A 21,628-nucleotide genomic window follows, 5' to 3' on the forward strand; every position below is an offset into this window, starting at 1 on the left:
CAATTTAAGATTTCGACAATCAAGTTTACATGATTCTTTTGCTGATATGTAATTTCAACATTGTTTTGTAATGTCGAAGCTGTTAAGATGATCTCTGGTCATAATTGAGGGCATTTTGGCTTTCTATGAGTGTGTGTATGTGTAAACTTGTTGTACACTCTTCCGAGGCGACACACATACACCGGCTATATGTTGGTGAAAGTTGGTGATCATACATTTGCTTCGACGTTTTCATTTGATGCGTGGTAGTTGGAATATTGTGTTGTTGAATGACAAATATGTGAAAGTAGTTATTAGGCTTCATGGGGGCTGTGAAAGTTGAAGTTTAATCGAAGATTGTTGGCAGCATATACTGTAAACTCTGTTGATGTGAAGTTGTATACTCTGTCGATCAAAAATTATGTGGGTTGGATTCCGGAGACGTTAGTTTTTTTTTGTCGAACTAGCAAATGGGGGCAAAATAACGAAAACTTGATGATCACTGTTGTCGGTGAGGTGGATTGAGCTGGATTCCGCGTAGCTTTAGGGAAGTTAAGGACTTAGGGAAGTTAAAAATATCTTTTCGTTTTGTAGTTTCAGAGTGTTGTTACTTCTTCATGTGTTCGATTGTTTGAACTTGTGTGAGTTGAATATTCGATACGCTGACTTTGGATACAATGATTATGGAAATTTAAAACCAATACGTTGTTTGAAATTTAAAGTTTAATGGTTTCAAGTATTGTGTAAAACTTTAGCTAATTTGACTGCTGGTCTGTTCAGCACTCCAGTTGATGTCTTGATTTCGAAGGATCGTGCTCGTCCGTCCGATCCATTATGGCATTTCGCAATTCGACCCATTGGCCAAATACCTCTCGGAGTGAACTCATGCAAGAGCCAGACTAAATCGCCTTCTTTCAATTGTTCTGATTCTGTTCTCCACTTTGGTCGGCTGATAAGATCTGATGTGTACTCTTTTTGCAAACGTTTCCAAAAATGATCCAGTAATGTTTGTGTGTAAAAGAACTCCTTTTTACTAAATGTTCGGCTGGTTGATGTCAACGGTGCTAAAGGGCTGTAAGGGCGTCTTAATAAGAAATGATTAGGGGTTAGTGCTTCTTCATCGTTTATGTCTGAAGAGACATAAGTAATTGGTCTGGAGTTGAGAAGTCCTTCAGTCTCGGCTACAATTGTCTGAAAAATTTCGGCTTTCAATTGTTGGCTGCCTAAAATTATGAGCAAAGTGCGTTTAGCAGACTGAATTAGCCTTTCCCATATCCCGCCGAAGTGAGGGGCTAGAGGTGGATTCATTTTCCATGTAATATTTTGCTGCTGTAACTGGGACTTGATGTAGTCGTTGTCAATACTGATTTTGCTCAGATCCAACATCTTTTTTGCGGATGTGAAGTTTGATCCATTGTCGGAAATGATTAGTTCGGGATACCCTCGTCGCGATACAAATCTTCTTATGGCTAGTAGGCAACTATCTGTGTCCAATGTCTGACAAACCTCCAGATGCACAGCTCTAGTTACAAGACAGGTGAAAAGACATACGTATTGTTTTTCCAATTTGCGATTTGTGTGCTCAATGAAAAAGGGTCCGAAAAAATCTAACCCAACATTTAGAAAAGGATATTGTTTTCCTGCTTCTGCGAATCGGAAACTGGGTAGGTCGGCCATGAGGGGGGTGATATTTTGTGCTCTCCATCGTCGGCAAATGAAGCATGTTTTACTTAGTTGTTTCAAAAATCGTCTAAGACCTATAATGATGAAATCTTGTTGCAGGTGTGCTCGGACAAACTCTGTTCCAAGATGTCTACAGTCGTTGTGGGCTTGCTCAATTATTAATTTGGTAATTTTATCCTTACTGTCAAGAATAATTGGATGTTTCTGGCTGTAGGGTATTTTAGCGTGATTTAGTCTGCCTCTTGCTCGTATTAAACCATCTTTGTCCAGGAAGGGAGTGAACTGTAATAACTTGTCCTTTTTGTCTAGTTCATTTTCCCGTTCAAGGTTTCTTATGCTTTCGTAAAAAGTTTTATGCTGTGATTGTCTCAATAGATGGTGTCGTGCGTCTTCGTAACTGTTTGTGACTGGTCGTTTTCGAAAGATATTGACTGCTTTCATTACTGTTTCGGTCCGTCGCATAAGCTTATTCCAACTAGAGAAATCATTAGTGTCAATAACTGTGTTTGAAGTTTCTGTACGTAAAACGTTTATCGCTGTAAATTGCTGGTCTTTTTGGAAATTTGGAACGGGATTTTCTAGGAGAAATTTTGGCGCTGACAGCCATTTTTCTTTCAAGTCTGTTAAAGAAAGTCCTCTTGTTCCGTGATCTGCAGGGTTGATTTTACCAGGTACAAAATTCCATTGTTCTGACTTAGAGTTGGCTAAAATTTTTGCAATTCTGTTTGCTACAAAAACTTTTTGGTGTTTTGTTGATTTAATCCAACCTAATGTGGCCATGCTGTCAGTCCAGAACTGAATTTTGTCAAACTGTGCTGTCATTTCGCTTCGAACAAAAGAAGCAAGTTCTGCTCCCATAGCTGCTGCTTCTAGTTCTAACTTAGGGATGGTTGTTGTTTTAATGGGGGCAACTCTTGCTTTGCTAACAACATATTGAGTTGTTATTTCTTCTGCGCTTGTTGATCTGATGTATATTGTCGTTGCTATTGCTGTACTTGATGCATCGCAAAATATGTGAAGTTCATGCTTAGCATCTGGGTTGGGGATCAGACATCTGCTAATAGAAATCTCTGGCATCTGCTCATATTCGTCGACCCATTGCTGTAAGTCGTGTTGGAACTCTCTTGGAATCTGATTGTTCCAGTTGTTACCTTGTTTCACTATTGATTGAAGAATGCATCGTACTCTAATGGAAAACGGCGTGATGATTCCAAGGGGATCGAACAATGATGCGGCGAGTGAGAGCAATTGACGTTGTTGCATGCTTTTGACATCCAGTTTTAAGTCTGGTCTTTTGAAGATGAAAATATCTTCCTTGGCATTCCACATTTGTCCTAAAATGCGTTGCTCTATCGCTGTGTCTGCATTTTCTCCAGTTATTTTCATGACTGTGTTTGGGTCGTTACTAAAAAACTTTGTAAGTTTAAAGCCACCTTTGTGTAATGTATCCTTTACCTCTGTTGTTGTGATTACTGCGTTTTCGGTTGTGTTGAAACTTTGAAGGTAATCATCCATGTAGAAGTTGTTTCTTATGGCTGAGTAGGCTTCGGGATTACTTAATTTGTTGTCTTCCGCACATCTGTGGAGTATGTAGATTGCACATGAAGGGGAACAAGTTGCACCAAATATTAGTCTCTTGTACTTGAAAATTGTTTCTTCTCCATCTTTGTTCCACAAGAATCTTAGTGCGTCTTGGTCTTCTGTTCTGATGGCAACTTGCATGAACATGGCTTCGATATCACCGGTTACTGCAATCTTGTACTGCCGAAATCTCAGAAGAAGTCCAACAAGGCTGCATAGTAGATCTGGTCCGGTCAAAAGAGCTTTGTTAAGTGAATGTCCTTTGTATACTGAAGCTGCATTTGTGACCCGTCTTACTTTTCTCTTCATTTTATGTTCAACGGGGTGGTGTGGGAGATACCAAAGTTGTGAATTCATGAAACTGGGTTGACGTTGTGTCTCTTCAACAAATCCATTTTCGATGTCTGCTTCGATGGTTTGGTTGTAACGACAAAATAGGTCTGGTTCCTGTTGAAGTCGGTTTTCAAGTGACTGTAATTGTGCTTTGGCAAGAAAGTAGTTGTTCGGTAGCTTAGTGTCATCTTTCCAAGGTAGTCCGATCTCATAACGAGAACCGTTGTGGCATGTCGTCCTTTTTAGTTTTTCAAGAGCTTTCCTGTCATCTGCTGTCAGTGTCTTTTTTCCGCTCACTAAACTTTTTCCCTCTATTGTCCAAAACATTTGAAGCATGTCGTTCTCTATTTCCTGTTCTGGGTTCTTAATTCTGTTGTAAAGCGTGATGTTGTAATTGACTTCTTGTTTATTACTGGTTGGCTTGTATTTCTGTGGTATTGGTCCTGTAACGGTCCATCCAAGCTGCGTCAAGACTCCGTATGGGGTTCCTGGTGGTCCTGTTGTGAATTTAAGTGGTACTGTTGCTATGAAGGCATCCGCTCCGATTAAAACTCCTATTCTGTTATCTCGTATTTGTGGAAATGTGATGTTGTTAAGATGATCGTAGTCGGCGCAGATAGAGTTCAACATCTCAACGGGTACATTCGGCATTTGAAAGTCAGATGCTGACGTGGCGTACACCGGTAGGTTGAAAAGAGGTCGGGTGCTGTTGAGTGATCCAATTCCCAGAAGAATTTCAGTTGATGTTATGATATGTTCTCCGTAAAGTGAAGAAATTGGTACTGCAATGTGATCTGTGTTTTTTATTCCGAGTGCTTTTGCCATTGAGTTTGTTATTTGTGTGTTGTCGCTCCCGCTATCCAAAAGAGCATATGTTTCTATTGATACGTCTTCTGTGTAAAGGATAACCGGAATGGCTTGAAGTTGAACTTGAGGTCGTATCCACGAGCTGATTTGGTTGTTGCTGCATGTGTGATTTTGTGGTCGTGGGTTGCTGTTGTTGTTGTTAAAGTTCTGTTGCCTTTGGCTTTGATTTTGTGTGTCTGTTTGGTTATGAGAATGTCCGGTGTTCTGTTGTCGTGAATTTGTATTTGGCATGAAGTTGTTCGGATTGTTATAGTTTCTATTGAAGGTGCTTCCATTGTTGTTGTTGGGATTGTAATTCTGATTGAAACGGTTAGTGTTATTGTTTTGACCAAACGAATTACGTGTGTTGTTGTTATGATTGTAACCAGCCATTCTTCCATAGTTGAATCCATGTGGTTGAAACTGTGATCTGTTTGCGGTTATCTGTGTTTGGTGTCCGTTGTTTTGTTGACCACGATTGTTGTGATAATTGTTTGCAGAATGGTTTTGAACCTGGTTGTGTGTTTGTTGTTGATATCGTTGCTGTTGGTTGCTTTGCTGTTGCTGAGTTGGTGAAAATGTCTGTGAACTGTTGAAGTTGTTTCTGTGAATTGTTGAGTGATGAAATCCGTTGCAGTTTTCAATGCGACATCGGTAATGACTGTTACACTGTCCTTTTGGGTGTTCGGTGAGGCAATTTGGGCAAATTTTCAGTTGTCTTACTGTTTATTGTCTTTCGTTGATATCTTTATTGAGGAATTGGTTGCATTTTCCTAGGTTGTGACTGTATCCACATAGAGGACATCTTTTGTTACTTTGCTGTTGGAAGAGTCTGTTTGATCTTCTAGATGAACTGTTTTCTTGATTGGTTGGTCTTTGTGATGTTGATAAATCTTCGCAAGCTTCTGCGTAATTATCGATCCAGTCCTTAAAATGTATTAAATTAGGTTGAACAATAGCTTGCCTCAGGACGTATTCGTTCCATCTGATTATCATTGTTGGCGCAAGTTTATCTTTTGCAATCTTCAGGACAGCTGAAGATTGAAGATCGGATGTGAAATTGTGAAGTATAAACGTTTGAACCAATTGTCTAAGAAACGCTGCAAAGGATACAAAACTTTCGGGGTTATTAATGGTCGGTCTGGGCCAGTGTTCCAACTTATCAAGGTAAGCTGCTGTAACATGCTGTGGTTTCCCGAATCGTTTTTGTAATTCTTGCATTGCTTCATAATAAAACTCTCCGTTGTACGAGTATCCAATAATGCTGTCTTTGGCACTGTCTGTGAGGGCGTTTTGAAGATATGTCATCCGTTGGGCATCTGTCAGTGTTACATTGTCGTGTATTGTGGCTTTGAAAAAACTAAACCAGTCGTGCCATCTTAATGGATCTCCGCTGAAGGATTTGAGTTGAGTTTTCGGAAGATTAATGCTGGAAGTGACAGGTTGTTGTTGTGCTTGTCGTGGCAAGAAAGGGTTTTCTGTTGTCTGTGTATGTTGAAACTGTCTGTCTGGTTGTTGGCCAGTTCTGTTGATGTAATTTGGTAGTCTTTGGTCTTGTGCGTTGAGATTAAAATTGCAAAGATTGTTGTTCGTTTCTGGGATTAGGTTGTTGACTGGTTTTCTGCTCAATTCTCTGTCATTTGATTGGTTACTTCTATTGATTTTGTTCGCATCTTGATAGAAATCGATGCTTTGAAGAAATTGCTGTTCTTGATTTTGAACATGTACGTCAATATTTGAAGAACCTTGACCTTGAGTCTCCTGAAATTGGGTATTTGTTGAGGCGAGGTTAACATCATGGATCTTGTCTATTTTTCTTTCTCTTTTTCTGCCTCCTTGTCTTTTTGATTGTAGTTCATAATGCGTTGTGTTACTGCTTAGTCTGATGTTGTCGATTTGTTGATGATCGTCGCTTTCATCGTCTGTTGATTGTAGATAATTACTGTCGTTGTCTGTTGTCTGTTGATTTATTCTGTGTGAAGGCGTGATTTCATTTGATGATTGTTTCCTGTTGAAAGGGTGTAAGTTTTGTCTTGATTGTTGCTGATGTGGCTGTGTTTTCTTTAGTGTTTTCCGTTGGTCTGGATTGTTAGTGTCAAATGTTTGATTTGAACTGCAATCAGATTCTGCACTTACATCTGATTGGTGTATTCTTTGTTTCCTTTTAGCGTATTTATAGATATTGGGTTTGTCGTTTGATGTAGTGGTACCAACATCGCGTCTTATGGCGATTGGTCCGACGTTTTGCTCTTTGTAGTTAACTTCAATTGTTTCTCGGGATTTTGTCGAATCCTCATCACCATTGCTTTTTCCTTGTTCTGCTCTTATGTGATGGTCACCATTATTGTTTGGAAAACTCGCTATCATCTTTGACGAAGTGCATTCTGTTGACTCATCATTCAGCTGTAATGTTCTCTCGCGGATTTGTGTGAAGTTGGTTTTTGAATCAGTGCGTCTCTGTTTTTGACTGTACCCAAAATTTCTCAGAGGAAACTCAATGTAAGAATTCGGGTTACACTGGATGTTACTGTCTTTGTTGTCGGAGTCCCCTCCTTCCAATGACGTTGTATCTGAATGGGTAGCGCTCATTATCAATTGGTTACTTTGTTTTCTGTCATCGTCATATTTCTGTCCATGTTGGGGACTTCTGCTGCTTTGTTTTTGTTTTTTGTTTTCTGAATCTGAAATTGTAGGTACTTTATCTGTTCTGTTCTCTGTTTTTGATCTGCCTCTCAAATTGTACGTTTTTTGTCTATTGTAGTAAGGTTTAAGAGTTGTAGAGGATTCGTCATTTTGGGTGTTAGTTTGATGTGGTTGTGCTCTTCTTTGCTGCTCTGGCAAATGGCTATCGGAGTCTGTAGTAATTTCTCTTGAATGGTCTTTGCCATATTTTTTCCATTTCAAGATAACTAGACTTCGTTCTGCTGATCTCTCCATTATTTCTTTCAATTCATTTTGTGTGAGGTTGAATTTAAAAAGGTCGTCACAGAGTTTGTCTAGTTGCAGCTTTTGTTGAGAAAGAGACTCATAGGACAAATTGATGCCCTCTAAATTCTCCTCTTGAATCATTGCCTCAAGATAGTCGACATTGACTGCCCATTCTGCTTCTCTCCTCTGCAGCTGTTGTTGTATAGCCTTTTTCTTATTATTGGCGCCAGGCATATTGATACAGGTGCTTTTTGCAAGAGTTTTGAACTTTGTTCTTGTTTGATCTATCAGTTTGTCAGTTTTAGTTTTTATTTAGTTTCTGTAACAGCTGAATGAAACAAGTATTATCAAAAGCAACTTCAATGGACACGCGTAAGAGTATTCAGTTTGTTTGCTGCATTAAAACAGCTGCTCTAGACGCTTTTTTCTTGTTGTCCTGTTAATGTGTTGAGGGTGTTACTGTTCTGTGGCAGGACGATATGACTGCTTTTATACGTAAGCTACAGATTTAAGTGTTTTACCTTTTCGATACAAAACTCCTTTGTTCTGAAATTTGAGAAAAAAAGCAATCAGACCTGGTTTTTTAATGAAGTGAAGTGAGGTGTGGTCTGATTTTCTTTTAACCTAAACTTTGTTGGGTCTGTTGAACTTTGCAGATTGTCAGAGAACGTCAATTTTTTTTTACTGACGAATAATATCAAAATGTGTTTGTTATCGCCTTTGATGCTAAACGTTATTCCTTGACGTTTAAATCTTTTCTGCAACGAACAACCTAAATCCGAAGTTTTTTTTTAACGTGCCCTCTGAAGTAGAAAGCGTTTGACTGTAATTGCTGTGTTCTTTCTTGCTTTACATTCTTTTTGAATCAAAAAATCGGAAACCTGATGATAATTAACTACGATAAAAACAAATTGTGGGTGTTCTTCTATTTTTTAATGTGTGTGTATGTGTATGAACACTATCTACTCCAGAGTTGAAAACAATGTACACGCTTCCTGAGAACTAAAAAACGTTATTGAACGCTAATCTCATCGAAGAATATGGAATATTTTGTTGCAAAAGTGCAAAGCTTGTTTTTTATTTTTTTTTTAAACAGGAGCGTGGACAAAGTTTTCTTATATTAGATAACAGGTATATAAATATGATATTAGTATATAAATATGATATTAGTAGGTATTTTTTAGGTATATAATTATATAAATGTTACTTCGGATGAAGACCCTTTGATTTTTTTTTGTTAACTTTGTTCTTCGTTAGAATTTGAAAATGAAATTAGAACTATTTGGTTGCTGAGAGACAATCTTCTGTAGACGTCATTTCTTGTTACACATTTTTGTACTTATCTATTCCTTTCTTTCTTTTTTTTTCAACTCTCTATCTTCTTTATTCTGGTTCTTCGTTATTGTCGCGAAGTGACGGCTCCTGTCTAAAGGGTTCTAAAATACAGCAAACATTTTGAGTTATAGGAACAATGGAAATATTATTGAGAAAATATTTTAAAGTACTCCCTGATTTTGTTAACTTTTTTTTTGTTTCAATTTCAGAATTTTGGTTGCTTTCAATGTGTTTGTCGTTAAAAAAGGTCACCAATGTTTACTACTTATTAACAAGAGATTTCCAGATTACAATGAATTGCTAGGTTGCACACGTGGGTAAAACATAGAACCCGCAAATTTTACAAATCAAAACAAATCAGAAGTCATCAAAACAATCAAAACAAATTAAGGAAAATCAAGCTTGTGCTTGAACATCCGTTGCATCTTGTAAACATGTACTGTTATGATACCTCTAAAAATTTGTGAAGAACAATTTTTCTAACTAATTTCTTCTGTTAATTATCGCTAACTTGTACTTTTATTCCTATCGAAAAAGGTAAAAGTTTTAATATTGTAACATATTTTACATCATTTAGTAGGTTCAAAGTAGGTTTTCAAAGTAGGTTTTATCATCATGGAAACCAAGGGTGAAGCTTCTTACATATCATGGGTCTTCGGCCATGTTTCATTACTTGCGAAGCACTTTCACCGATTGATTTTACCATTGTTATGTGCTTTACCATAATTATTGTCATTGTCATTGGCTTTGCTATTATCATTATTATGACTTCATCATGTCATTGGCTTTACTATTGTCATTGACTTTACCATTATTATTGACTTTACCATCAACTTTACCATAACAACCAGTTTTAACACAAACGCTGCTGAGTAGTTTATAACCACACTTACAGTTTTTTAATTATCTCTATTTCTTAAATTATAATGACTAAAGAAATTGAAATAACCCTCACATATAAAACCACATTCTAGGCGTTCATAATTCATTATTTATTTATTTTGAGCCAAAAATTTCAACCATCGTCTGCAATTATTGGCTCTATACAAAAGAAATAATTCAGTTTGTGCTTCAGTCGTCGTTTGCAATTAATTCAGTTTGTGCAAACAATTTTCATGAGCAACAGATTTTTTCTGCTAAATATTGTTAACATGTACTTTTATTACTGTCGAAAAAGAATAGTTTTAATAGTGTGTCAGTTATTACTTCCTTTAAAATTTTCAAAGTAGGTTTCGCTATCGTGGAAACCAAGGGTGAAACTCCTTACATATAATGCGTCTTCGGGCTTGTTTTATTACTTGCGATGCAGGTTCACCGATTGACTTAACCATTGTTAATGTCCTTTTTATTGGCTTTTCCATAATTATTGTCATTGTCATTGACTTTGCTAATATCATTATTATGACTTCATCGTTGTCATTGGCTTCACTATTGTCATTGACTTTACCATTATTATTGAGTTTATCATCAAAAATGTCATCAATTTACCACAACAACCAGTTATAACACAAACACTGCTGAGTAGTTTATAACCACCTTTACAATTTTTTAATTATCTCTATGTCATAAAGTATAACGAATAATGAGATTGAAATAACCCTCACATATGAAATCACATTCTAGGCAATCATAATCTTTTTTTTATTTATTTTGAGCCAAAATTTCAACCATCGTCTGCAATTATTGGCTCTATACAAAAGAAATAGTACAGTTTGTGCTTCAGTCATCGTTTGCAATTAATTCAGTTTGTGCAAGCAGTGTTCATGCGCAACAAATTTTTTTTCTGCTAATTATTTTTAACATGTACTTTTTTTCCTATCAAAAAAGATAATAGTTTTAAAACTGTATCGTTTAATACATCCTTTAATATTTTCAAAGTAGGTTTTGTCATCATGGAAGCCAAGGGTGACATATAATGGGTCTTCGGCCTTGTTTCATTACTTGCGAAGCAGGTTCAGCGATTGACTTTACCAATGTTATTGTCATTGTTATTGGCTTTACCATAGTTATTGTCATTGTCATTGACTTTGCTCTTATTATTATTGTGACTTCATAATTGTTATTGGCTTTACTATTGTCATTGACTTTACCATTATTATTGACTTTACCATTAAAAATGTCATCAACTTTACCACAACAACCAGTTTTAACACAAACACTGCTGAATAGTTTATAACCACATTTACAGTTTTTTAATTATCTCTATGTCTTAAAGATTAATGACTATTGAGATTGAAATAACCCTCACATATGAAATCAAATTCTAGACGTTCATGAGCCATTAATTATTTATTATGAGCCAAAGTTTTCAACCATCGTCTGCAATTATTGGCTTTATACAAAAGAAATAGTACAATTTGTGCTTCAGTCATCGTTTGCAATTAATTCAGTTTGTTCAAACAGTGCTCATGCGCAATAGATATTTTCTGCTAATTATTGTTAACATGTATTTTTATTGCTATCAAAAAAGATAATAGTTTTAATACTGTATCATTTATTACATCCTTTAATATTCTCAAAGTAGGTTTCATCATCATGGAAACCAAGGGTGAAGCTCCTTATATATAATGGGTCTTGTGCCTTGTTTCGTTACTTGCAAAGCAAGTTCACCGATTGACTCTACCAATCGTATTGTCATTGTTATTGGCTTTACCATAACTATTGTCATTGTCATTGACTTTGCTATTACCATTATTATGACTTCATCATTGTCATTGGCTTTACTATTGTCATTGACTTTACCATTATTATTGACTTTACATTAAAAATGTCAGCAGCTTTACCATAACAACCAAATTTAACAAAAACACTGCTGAGTAGTTTATAACCACATATACAGTTTTTTAATTATCTCATTGTCTTAAAGTATAATGACTAAGGAGACTGAAATAACCCTCACATATGAAATCACATTCTAGGCGTTTATAATCCTTTGTTTATTTATTTTGAGCCAAAATTTTCAACCATTGTCTGCATTTATTGGCTCTATACAAAAGAAATAGTACAGATTGTGCTTCAGTCATCGTTTGCAATTAATTCAGTTTGTGCAATCAGTGTTCATGCGCAACAGATTTTTTTCTGCTAATATGGTTAATATATACTTTTATTCCTATCGAAAAAGATAATAGTTTTAATACTGTATCATTTATTACATTCTTTAATATTCTCAAAGTAGGTTTCGTCATCATGGAAACCAAGGGTGAAGCTCCTTAGATATAATGTGTCTTCGGCCTTGTTTCAATGCTTGCGAAGCAGGTTCACCGATTGACTTTACCCTTGTTATTGTTATTATTATTGGCTTTACCATAATTATTGTCATTGTCATTGACTTTGCTATTATCATTATTATGACTTCATTATTGTCATTGGCTTTACTATTGTCATTGACTTTCCTATTATCGTTGACTTTACCATTAAAATTGTCATCAACTTCACCATAGCAACCAGTTTTAACACAAACACTGCTGAGTAGTTAAAAACCACATTTACAGTTTTTTAATTATCTTTATGTCTTAAAGAGTAATGACTAATGAGATTGAAATAACTCTCACATATGAGATCACATTCTAGACGTTCATAATCTATTATTTATTTATTTTGAGTCAAATTTTTCAACCATCGTCAGCAATTATTGGCTTTATACGAAAGAAATAGTACAATTTGTGCTCCAATCATCGTTGGCAGATAATTCAGTTTGTTCAAACAGTGCTCATGCCCAACAGATTTTTTCTGCTAATTATTGTTAACAAGTACTTTTATTCCTATCGAAAAAATAATGGTTTAAAACTGTATCATCTATTACATCCTTTAAAATTTTCGAAGTAGGTTTACTCATCATGGAAACCAAGGGTGAAGTTCCTTGCATATAATGGGTCTTCGGCCTTAATTCATTACTTGCGAAGCAGGTTCGCCGATTGACTTTACCAATGTTATTTTAATTGTTATTTGCTTTACCATAATTGTTGTCCTTGTCATTGTGTTTGCTATTATCATTATTATGACCTCATCATTGTCATTGGCTTTAATATTGTCATTGACATTACCATTATTATTGACTTTTCCATTAAAATGTCATCACTTTTACCATAACAACCAGTTTGACACAAACACTGCTGAGTAGTTTATAACTACATTTACAGTTTTTTTATTTATCTTTAAGTCTTAAAATTTAATGAATGATGAGATTGAAATAACCCTCACATATGAAATCACATTTTAGACGTTCATAATCTATTATTTTTTTATTTTGAGCCAAAATTTTCAACCATTGTCTGCAATCATTGGCTTTATACGATAAAAAATAGTACAGTTTGTGCTTCAGTCATCGTTTGCAATCAATTCAGTTTGTGCAGACATTGTTAATGAGCAACAGGTTTTTTTCTGCTAATTATTGTTAACCTGTACTTTTATTACTATCGAAAAAGGTAATAGTTTTTATACTGTAACATTTATTACATCCCTTAGTATAATCAAAGTAGGTTTCATCATCATGGAAACAAGGGTGAAGCTCCCTACATAGCATGGGTCTTCGGCCATAATTCATTACTTGCGTAGCAGGTTCACCGATTGACTTTACCATTGTTATTTTCATTGTTAATGTCTTTACCATAATTAGTTTCATTGTCATTGACTTTACTATTATCTTTATGATGACTTCATCCTTGTCATTGGCTATACTATTGTCATTTACTTTAACATTATCATTGACATTACCAGTAAAATTGTCATCAACTTTACCATAACAACAAGTTTTAACACAAACACTGCTGAGTAGTTAAAAACCACATTTACAGTTTTTTAATTATCTCTATGTCTTAAAGAGTAATGACTAAAGAGATTGAAATAACCCTCACATATGAGGTCACATTCTAGACGTCCATAATCCATTATTTAATTTTGAGTCAAAGTTTTCAACCATCGTCTGCAATTATTGGCTTTATACAAAAAAATGGCACACTTCGCGCTTCAGTCATCGTTTGCAATTAATTCAGTTTGTGCAAACAGTGTTCATGCGCAACAAATTTTTAGTCATGAAAAAAATTGTTTTAGAAGAATTCGTCTACTCCCAACTTCTGTTCTATTCTCCTACGTTAAATTGGATTTATGTGCATGAACGTATTTGATATTTGATGGAACAATTTCTTATCAATCCAACCATTTCAAGGGCCAGAAAATTGTAAGGGGCAGAGTTCCCAACGGTTTAAACTGTGTTTATTCCTCTTTAGGGATAATAAATTTAGTAAGGACTTGAATTCTGCAGACTCAAGATTGCCACAACAAACAATTTTGCTAATTTCCAAAAAAAACAAGCAGCTTTCAAAAGTTGAGCCTCCATTAATGTACACCGAATACGCAAATTTTCCATTTCACCAGGTTCTTGAAGTGACAAAAGATGACACAAAATGTTAACTTTCTGGAGCGCCACTGAAAGTCAAAGAGACAAAAGGTTTCAATCACATAACTGTTAACCAAGAGACCAAACAGCGATAATTCAATTTTGAAACAAATGTCCTTGTTAACACGGAATTAAAATCTCTTTAGTTTACTTTAATTCTGTGTTGACAATTAAAGTCGAGTCAAGTCGTTCTCATATTTGAATTGAAGAAATTGACCTCAAAAAACCAAGAAAAAACATGAGAACTGGAAATAATCTGTGAAAAGTGAACTTAGCCATAATGCAGCTCTTGTGAGCTTTCAAGGGGATCTGACTGTGAGGGAAACTGAGCTCAATTCGTTTGTTTTTAACAAAAAATACTGAGATGAGAAATCCTGAGCTGAGGCAATCTTTCTCTAAGCTATGAAATCTTGATGCCTGTTACAGAGTAAACAAGTAAGCGAGAAACAATTATCAAAATTCGTCATTTTTCTCAGCCAATCACAGAATCAAGTATTTGAAGTGCGTACAGAAATCGTTCCAATTTCCGTATATAGCTCGGAAAACGTTCGTTTAACATATTTTTAAGCAATCCTAATCATAAATACTCTCATATAAGACCAGATTCGGCTCTATATGTTTCGGGTTTGTGAATTCATTGGTACAAAATGGTGACTGGCAATGAACTGATTCGTTATCAGACAAAACACCGGCCAAATGAAAAATTTCCATCTAGAAAACGCTTTGTTGCTATGATTATGCGATAACTTATACGTTGCTATCTACGACTCGAATGTACGTTGCTTTGCTTTATATTTGCTATGATAACGGAGAAAGTTTATATACGAAAGAGTGTTTTATCACCTTTTATTTTGGTGCTGCCCTTGCGCCTGGGTGCGCATCGGTCAAATAATTTGACTCGATGCTATTCAACACCGTATTAAACAAATGATCTGCAAATAACGTGTCCGGACAAAACAGTCCCAGACAAAACAGTCCCAGACAAAACAGTCCCAAATTGCAAAATATTCCCAGACAAAACAGTCCCAGACAAAATAGTCCCAAGAAACCAGACAAAACAGTCCCAGACAAAATAGTCCCAAATAAAATGTACCTAATGCCATTATATCCAATGTACTTTGAAATGTGCGTTCAATAATCCGACAACAAATTAGCAGTCGCTATTATCCGTATGTTTTAACATACTTAATGGCCATGGCCATGCCTCAGGGGCCCGTGGGACTTGATATGAAACTATCACAACCGAACATGGGATTAAATTATCCGCTTGTTAAATCATACGTGTGAGAGCTATTATAATGGCCTTGGGACTATTTTGTCTGGGACTGTTTTGTCTGGTTTCTTGGGACTATTTTGTCTGGGACTGTTTTGTCTGGGAATATTTTGCTATTTGGGACTGTTTTGTCCGGGACTGTTTTGTCTGGGACTCTTTTGTCTGTTCACCGCAAATAAAAATGCTTCAATGCCCTTTATGTTGGACAAATGAGTCACTTGATTTGATTAAAACCCCTTCTCATTGGTTTATTGTTTTAACTTCTATAGTTATCATTGAAACTTTATTTTAAAAAGTTCATTAGTTATTCATACAACTGCTCTAACAGCACAAACCTCCGCTTCAACTGCTTCGACAAATTCGTGAGAGCACATACGAGGAAAAAAAAGGTTGACAGCAGGAGATCTTGCAAAAGCAGAGGCTGGGAGCAATAGAGTCATGTCAAGTGCGGGTAGCATTTAAGAAACCAACAATTTGTCGATTTTTTGTACTGGAGAATACAAATGAACATCCGGCACTGAGGATCAACATGGTGAATCAGTAATAAGGGTTTCACAATTGATTCACAAAACTGTAAGACTAATCCAAACTCTTATCAACTCTATTGCCTCTTGATGCTATAAATTTGATTACCTTATTCGACAATTCTACGTAACCCCTCAAACTTTTATTGGGTTTAATAAGGTATTTTCTGTTCCCGATAGCACACCCAACATATTATACGACATATTTCTCTTTGAAAAACACCAAATTCGAAAACTTTTGAAACAAATGCGAGACTCCACCCTTTTGCGGTACATTTTAGTAGTTCACTTGGAATTATGTCATTCTCGGTCTAAAACCCACCCACATGAAAAAGTTTAAATTTTCAAAGAAGCTACGCTTTTGGTTGCCAGGTAGCAGGTGCGCCACCGATAATCAACCTCTTAAAAGTTTTTGGAAAAAATCGATTTTGACAGTTTTGGTAAGAATCCAGAAATAATCAAATTGCGGTAATTGTTGCTGTTTTTGACATAAAAGCGCAATAAAAAACTGAAAAATTTGGACCGATTTTGAAAAAAGCTTGTCCTTATCATTTAATAGAAAATTTTTTAATAGTGGAGGTAACAATTGCATAAAGTTGTCGATTTGAAAAAAGAAGGTCAAATTGGTCAAGTTTTTCAAATTTTGCAAAAAATCAGATAATTCATTTATGTTTACAACTTTGGGCTCATTCTTGTATTTACTGCACACAATTGGATCTGTCCACATAAGATCGGCACAATTAAAAGAAAATACCCGAAAGTGAAGAATCTGTCAATAAAGTTCAATTTTGAGCAAGTTTCAGTCAATGATGCATTGAAAAAAGATTAATGGTGTTTCTCATCACTGCAAGTTCACTTCATCATGTCAAAAAAATGCGCCTCAAGTAACACAAAATTGTTACAAACATAACGTTTACACTTTACCGGGTTTAAATCTCAACTCTATCGGTGTGAAAGTCCGGAAAACAGCGCAGTTTTAGTTGAGTCATTATTTTCATAATAAAAAGCGCCGAGTTAAATGGCATGATGTATTAAACAATTCGTTTTCACAACATCGCAGCAACAAAAATAAGCCTTTAACACCTGCGCAGTTTTTTGCAGTGCTTGAAAAGTATCAAGAGCGCAGAGAAGCCATAGTGTTTTGTCCCAGAAAAGGAACATCTGATATCTATGATTAGCTCAAGCGTAGTACTCTAGTTACCATCCACATAGAAAAAAAATATTGTATATAAACGTAAACAGAAAAACCCTAGTTTTCCTTAAAGAGTACAGAGCATTACATTAAAAGCCTGCGCTTGTGCTGAAAACACTCACTATAGTGCTAGCGCAAGAGAACGACCTCTAGTCCTTGATATGAACCTCAGGACCCAAAAAATACTCCAAGCACCGTCGTAAAACGCTCGGCAGAACCAACTGGAACATTTGAGCAACTGAATATTTCATAAACTTTCGTTGCTGTTTGAGTCTACCCGCTAACTGGCGGTGTGACTTAGTTTACTCACGGTTTACGGGTTAGTTTGTGGTTGGTTCTCTTCTATAACGCTCTACTAAACTCCCGATTTCTTTTAGTTATTCACTACCCTCCATTTTCCGCCGTCATCTGCTTTCAAATTTTCCCCTTCCATCTCTTGCGATTTCCAATTATTGTTTTTTTTACTTCTTTTCCCGTTTATCTGTTGTATCATGTAGTATGTTAAATTTTGCTGTAGTAAATTTTTTGCTATTATGTCGGTTGGTTGTTTAGTCTTGTTGCATGCTAGGGTGTGTCTGAGGTTCGTTCTAGAGTTACTGCTTGTTTGTTTTGTGACTATAATCATACTCGTTTGCTAGCAATTTTTTGTAGCCTGATTAATTTCTGTAGGGTGGTTTGCTAGGGTGTGACTTGCGTTGTTGTGTAGTTACGGCTCGTAGGTTTCCTGAACATTTTGACATTGCAATATACTACTTCGTTGCCGCAAGTTGTTTCGGTATTGGTAGATTAAACCCCATGAAGAATTGTGCTATTTTGTCTGGCAGTAGCTTCTCTCCTTCGTTCGAGGGCGTGACGTAATTTTTTTCTCGAGTTACGGCTAGTTTGTTTGGTTGACTTTGTGGTTGTGTCCTGTTAGCATAGTTTCTCCTACCTCCTCGCTCGTGGCTTACCGTTTCCCGCAGGGTCTATCCCGGCTCCCCTTTTGTCGCGCGCTACCCGCTCTGCGTTTTCATTCCATCGGTCTTGTTCCCCCAACTCTTCGTGCGTAGTTCACTTAACGCTTCCTTCCCGCTTCGTTGCGCGCTTTTCGCCCAATGATCCCGTTTGTCCGTCCTATTTTGTTATGCGTTGCTTGTTCGTGCTCCCTTCTCGTCCTCCCCGTCTCCCGTTCTGTCTTGTGCCGCTCTTTTTCCGTTCAACGTTTTTCTCTTTCTTTCGCCCGTTACTTTTCTATCCAACAAACACCTTTGCTCCTTGGCGGTTTGCTAGGAAAGCCTCCATACTAGAACTCGGTCTAACCAATATATGTTGTGTATAAGTGCGATTGTACTTCTGTAACAGTACAAAATTAAAATTTTGGTTCCAGTTTTGACAACAACTTGAAAACATTACAGGAAGATTTCAAGGAAGTTTATACTGCGAGGGCAATATGAGAGGCTAAGCTTAGTAATATCAATAGTGACATCAACAATTCTACTGATAAGCAGGACAGGAAAATTAAGATCGAATGTGTGATTGTAAAATTGAAGGATGCATTCTCTAGTGTAACTGAAGAGATTGAGGAACTGTTTCAACTTGTGCATTGGACTGAAGATCCGGACTCGGCCTGCAAAATCCTGGCTCATTGTTTAGAAATTTTAATTACAAAATATGACGAAATAATTGCTGCTGTTAGAGGGTACAGTGGTTGGAGACAAGTGAGGAAAAACTCACCATTCAAAATCAGGTTTCAAACTAACTTCCTGAAAAAGATCAGGCCAGCGTTAATATGGAGTATTTATATCAAAGTTTAAAAGGGAAGAACTTAAAAAAACACGAGGCAGAGCTTTGCATTGCAAGGCAGCCCCTTGAACTTGAAGAACGAAAGCAACTGAGAGAATTGGAAATTCAGCTGCATTAGGTGAAACATCGTAAACAGGTAGCTGCTGCAGCTCTTGAAGAACTTGAGTTGATGACAAAGTCTTCAGTCAAGGGTTCGGACACAGGGCAAATGAGCAAGCTGTTAACTGAAAGAAACACGGTAAAAAAGCAAAAACTTCCTAAAGACTGTGTCAATTCGCACCGGCCTGGAACATTGCAGATGTTGCAAAATGAACCAAGTTTGCACCTTTCTGGTTCCATCACCTAATCAAACCAAGCCACTGCTATGTTTGCTTCTTCAGCTCAACCTCTGAACTCGCATCCGTTCGATTTCAAAACACGTGGTCAAGTAGAGGGTAACATCAAGCTCAATGCCAATAGGCTGGAAGAGACAGATAATAAAAATCTTGTAATACATAATGAAACTCTTAAAACTAACATCATTCAAGAATAGCAACAGCCTCAATATATTCCTCCATCTCTAGCAATAAATTTTGGTATGTTGGCACAATTAAACGCCCAAAACAGAGCCCGACAGCTGTCTCAAACTACCATGAATCTCGGTGGTCTGCAGTTAGACCATCAAATTGTTCGCTGGTCAATAATGCTGGGACAGTTGAACTTGGTCAGCACTCTATTAAACGCACTTGCTAACGATCCAAAAATCCCATAAACGCATCCCCATTCAACCCCCAATCCTTAACCCCGAAGCCCTTCAGCAACAGATAATCCCAACCAGCTTTTGTTTTGATCTCGCACCACCACTACCAGCTCTCCGCATTAAATTTCAATAACCCCATGGCAAACAATAATAATCAGTTACCGCCCTCTCCGCCCGCACAGAACATTTCTCTTCCTGTAAGTGTTTTATTCCACATGAAAACTGTCCACCGCCATCACAACACAGTACATGCCCATAGATCCTGTCCCCCAAACTCATGCAGTTCTCCCTCTGCCAGATCCAAACGTCCGGCGGTTCCCATCATCCGTCCCAGCTATTTCGATGAAACTTGTTGGTACATCGGTAGGCTTTAACAACTTACCACTGGCCCTATTCAACAACCCTCGTGTCCCTTCATTGCTCCGCTCCTCCACTTATTCACAGGCAGCAGTAAGGTCCCAAACTCATATAACATCAGACTTCATGCAACCTAATACATTTGGATACTCCACTGGTAACGCTCCAAGTTTTGTCACTCCCATCGTTCCTCCAGTGTACGGAGCAACCGTTCCGAACCCAATGCGTAGGGGTGGACCAACGCATCCGACACCTTTGGCTCCTTCTTTGGACTCCGAGTTTTTGACAAAACATTTGGTGAACGCAGTCACTGTTAAAGAGAACGATCCACTACCCCAGGGGACTGTCAAAGTACAATAGTGTCCCCTTGCAGTGGCATGAACGATTTGGACGTTTTCAAAGCGCCATAGCTTCAAAGTCACTGAATGATGATGTTGAGCAGATGTACATAAAAACTCTAGAAACAAGAAAAGCAAGGACCGCTATCAATGAATTTGCATACTGCGGAACAATGTACAAAGATGTACTTAGGATACTTGAGTGCAAATTTGACCAGCCACAAGCAATTGTAAGTGCACAGTCAGACATACTCAACTCTTTTGCAACAAAATTGAAGCACAATAAAAAAAATATCATAAACTAATCAGGGTGCAATTCAAGTCTTGTCGGGATCTTTAAATCGCTCGCGTACTATTCGAAATTAAAATCTACTGCACCTCCCAACACTGCCGTAGAGAAGTTACAACCCAATAGAAAGTATTCATGGTAACTCTTTGCAGTCAAAAAGCATTGCTTGAAACCTTTTTTGCTGGATGTTAACAACTGGTAAAGGAGAAGGCCGAGGCGCACGATTTAATAAAGAAAACTGCAATTAAAACTAAGACTGAGGATATCATGAACCCTGTAACCAAAACAAAAGTTGCATAAAAGGCATCCGCTGCAAATACGCATCAGAAGAGTCATCAGAATTTTTACAAAATAGATCGTTAACATCTCTCCCAAGCTGCAATTTCTGCAAAGGCAGTCATTGGCTGTGGGAGTGTCGTGTATTTAAGGAAAAGATTCCCATGCAGCAAACCAAGTTTGGGGCTGAAGCAAAGCTGTTTTTTTTGTTTGCGTTAAGGGAATGCCCAAGTCCCCGTTTATGTAAAAAGATGGCTGCAACAGCTCCAATAACATCTTACTTCACCGTGCTGAAAGAGTATTTCCAGCTAAAGCTGAAATAACAATAATTACGAAGTCAAGTGTAGGTAGTAGTAAACCATCCACTGTTCAAAAACAACCAAGCAGAACAACCACTTTGTCTTCTGTCACGGATGTCGAAAGCCTCCTTCGAGTGACAGAATTGCAACTAACTACTTTTTCTGGAACTAAAACAACAGCGTTGCTTTTATGCGATACAGCTTGCAGTAACTCTTGGGTGTCCAATAGTCTCGCAGCTAGAATCAGTTTGCAGGGTAGGGCAATAAATTTGACCGTCAATGATATAAATAAAGAAGAAATTATTGACAAAACTGGTCCCAATGAATGTAACACCTCTTAAAGATCAAGGCATCGAAGCAATTACTATATGATGCTAAGTTAGTGAAACATTATACGTAGCCTAAGAAATCACTGACATTAAGTCGAAGCAAGAAAATTACCCTCATCTGGGCGTCCTAGATCCAGTAAGATATAACAA

General features: G+C 37.0%; 1 protein-coding gene across 1 annotated transcript; it reads right to left on the bottom strand.

The window, feature by feature from the left end:
• Positions 1 to 711: 711 nt before the first annotated feature.
• LOC142340507 (uncharacterized) lies at positions 712 to 4,674 on the bottom strand. The gene is made up of 2 exons (XM_075391082.1): positions 2,430 to 4,674; positions 712 to 1,202 (listed from the first exon to the last, which is right to left on the bottom strand). The coding sequence occupies exons 1-2, from the start codon at positions 4,672 to 4,674 to the stop codon at positions 712 to 714; spliced, it is 2,736 nt and encodes a 911-aa protein (XP_075247197.1).
• Between the last annotated feature and the right edge of the window lie 16,954 nt (positions 4,675 to 21,628).

The sequence above is a fragment of the Convolutriloba macropyga genome, chromosome 5 (genome assembly GCF_964194025.1).
Source record: "Convolutriloba macropyga chromosome 5, txConMacr16.3, whole genome shotgun sequence".
In the NCBI taxonomy this organism is placed as follows: Eukaryota; Metazoa; Xenacoelomorpha; order Acoela; family Convolutidae; genus Convolutriloba; species Convolutriloba macropyga.

What these genes read in the sequence shown, in the direction of transcription:
- LOC142340507 (XM_075391082.1), bottom strand. Translation starts at nt 4,674, where the DNA reads ATGCCAAATACAAATTCACGACAACAGAACACCGGACATTCTCATAAC. An exon ending in TGACAGCATGGCCACATTAG is followed by an intron (nt 1,203 to 2,429) that starts GTTGGATTAAAT and finishes TCATAATTTTAG; the next exon opens with GCAGCCAACAATTGAAAGCC.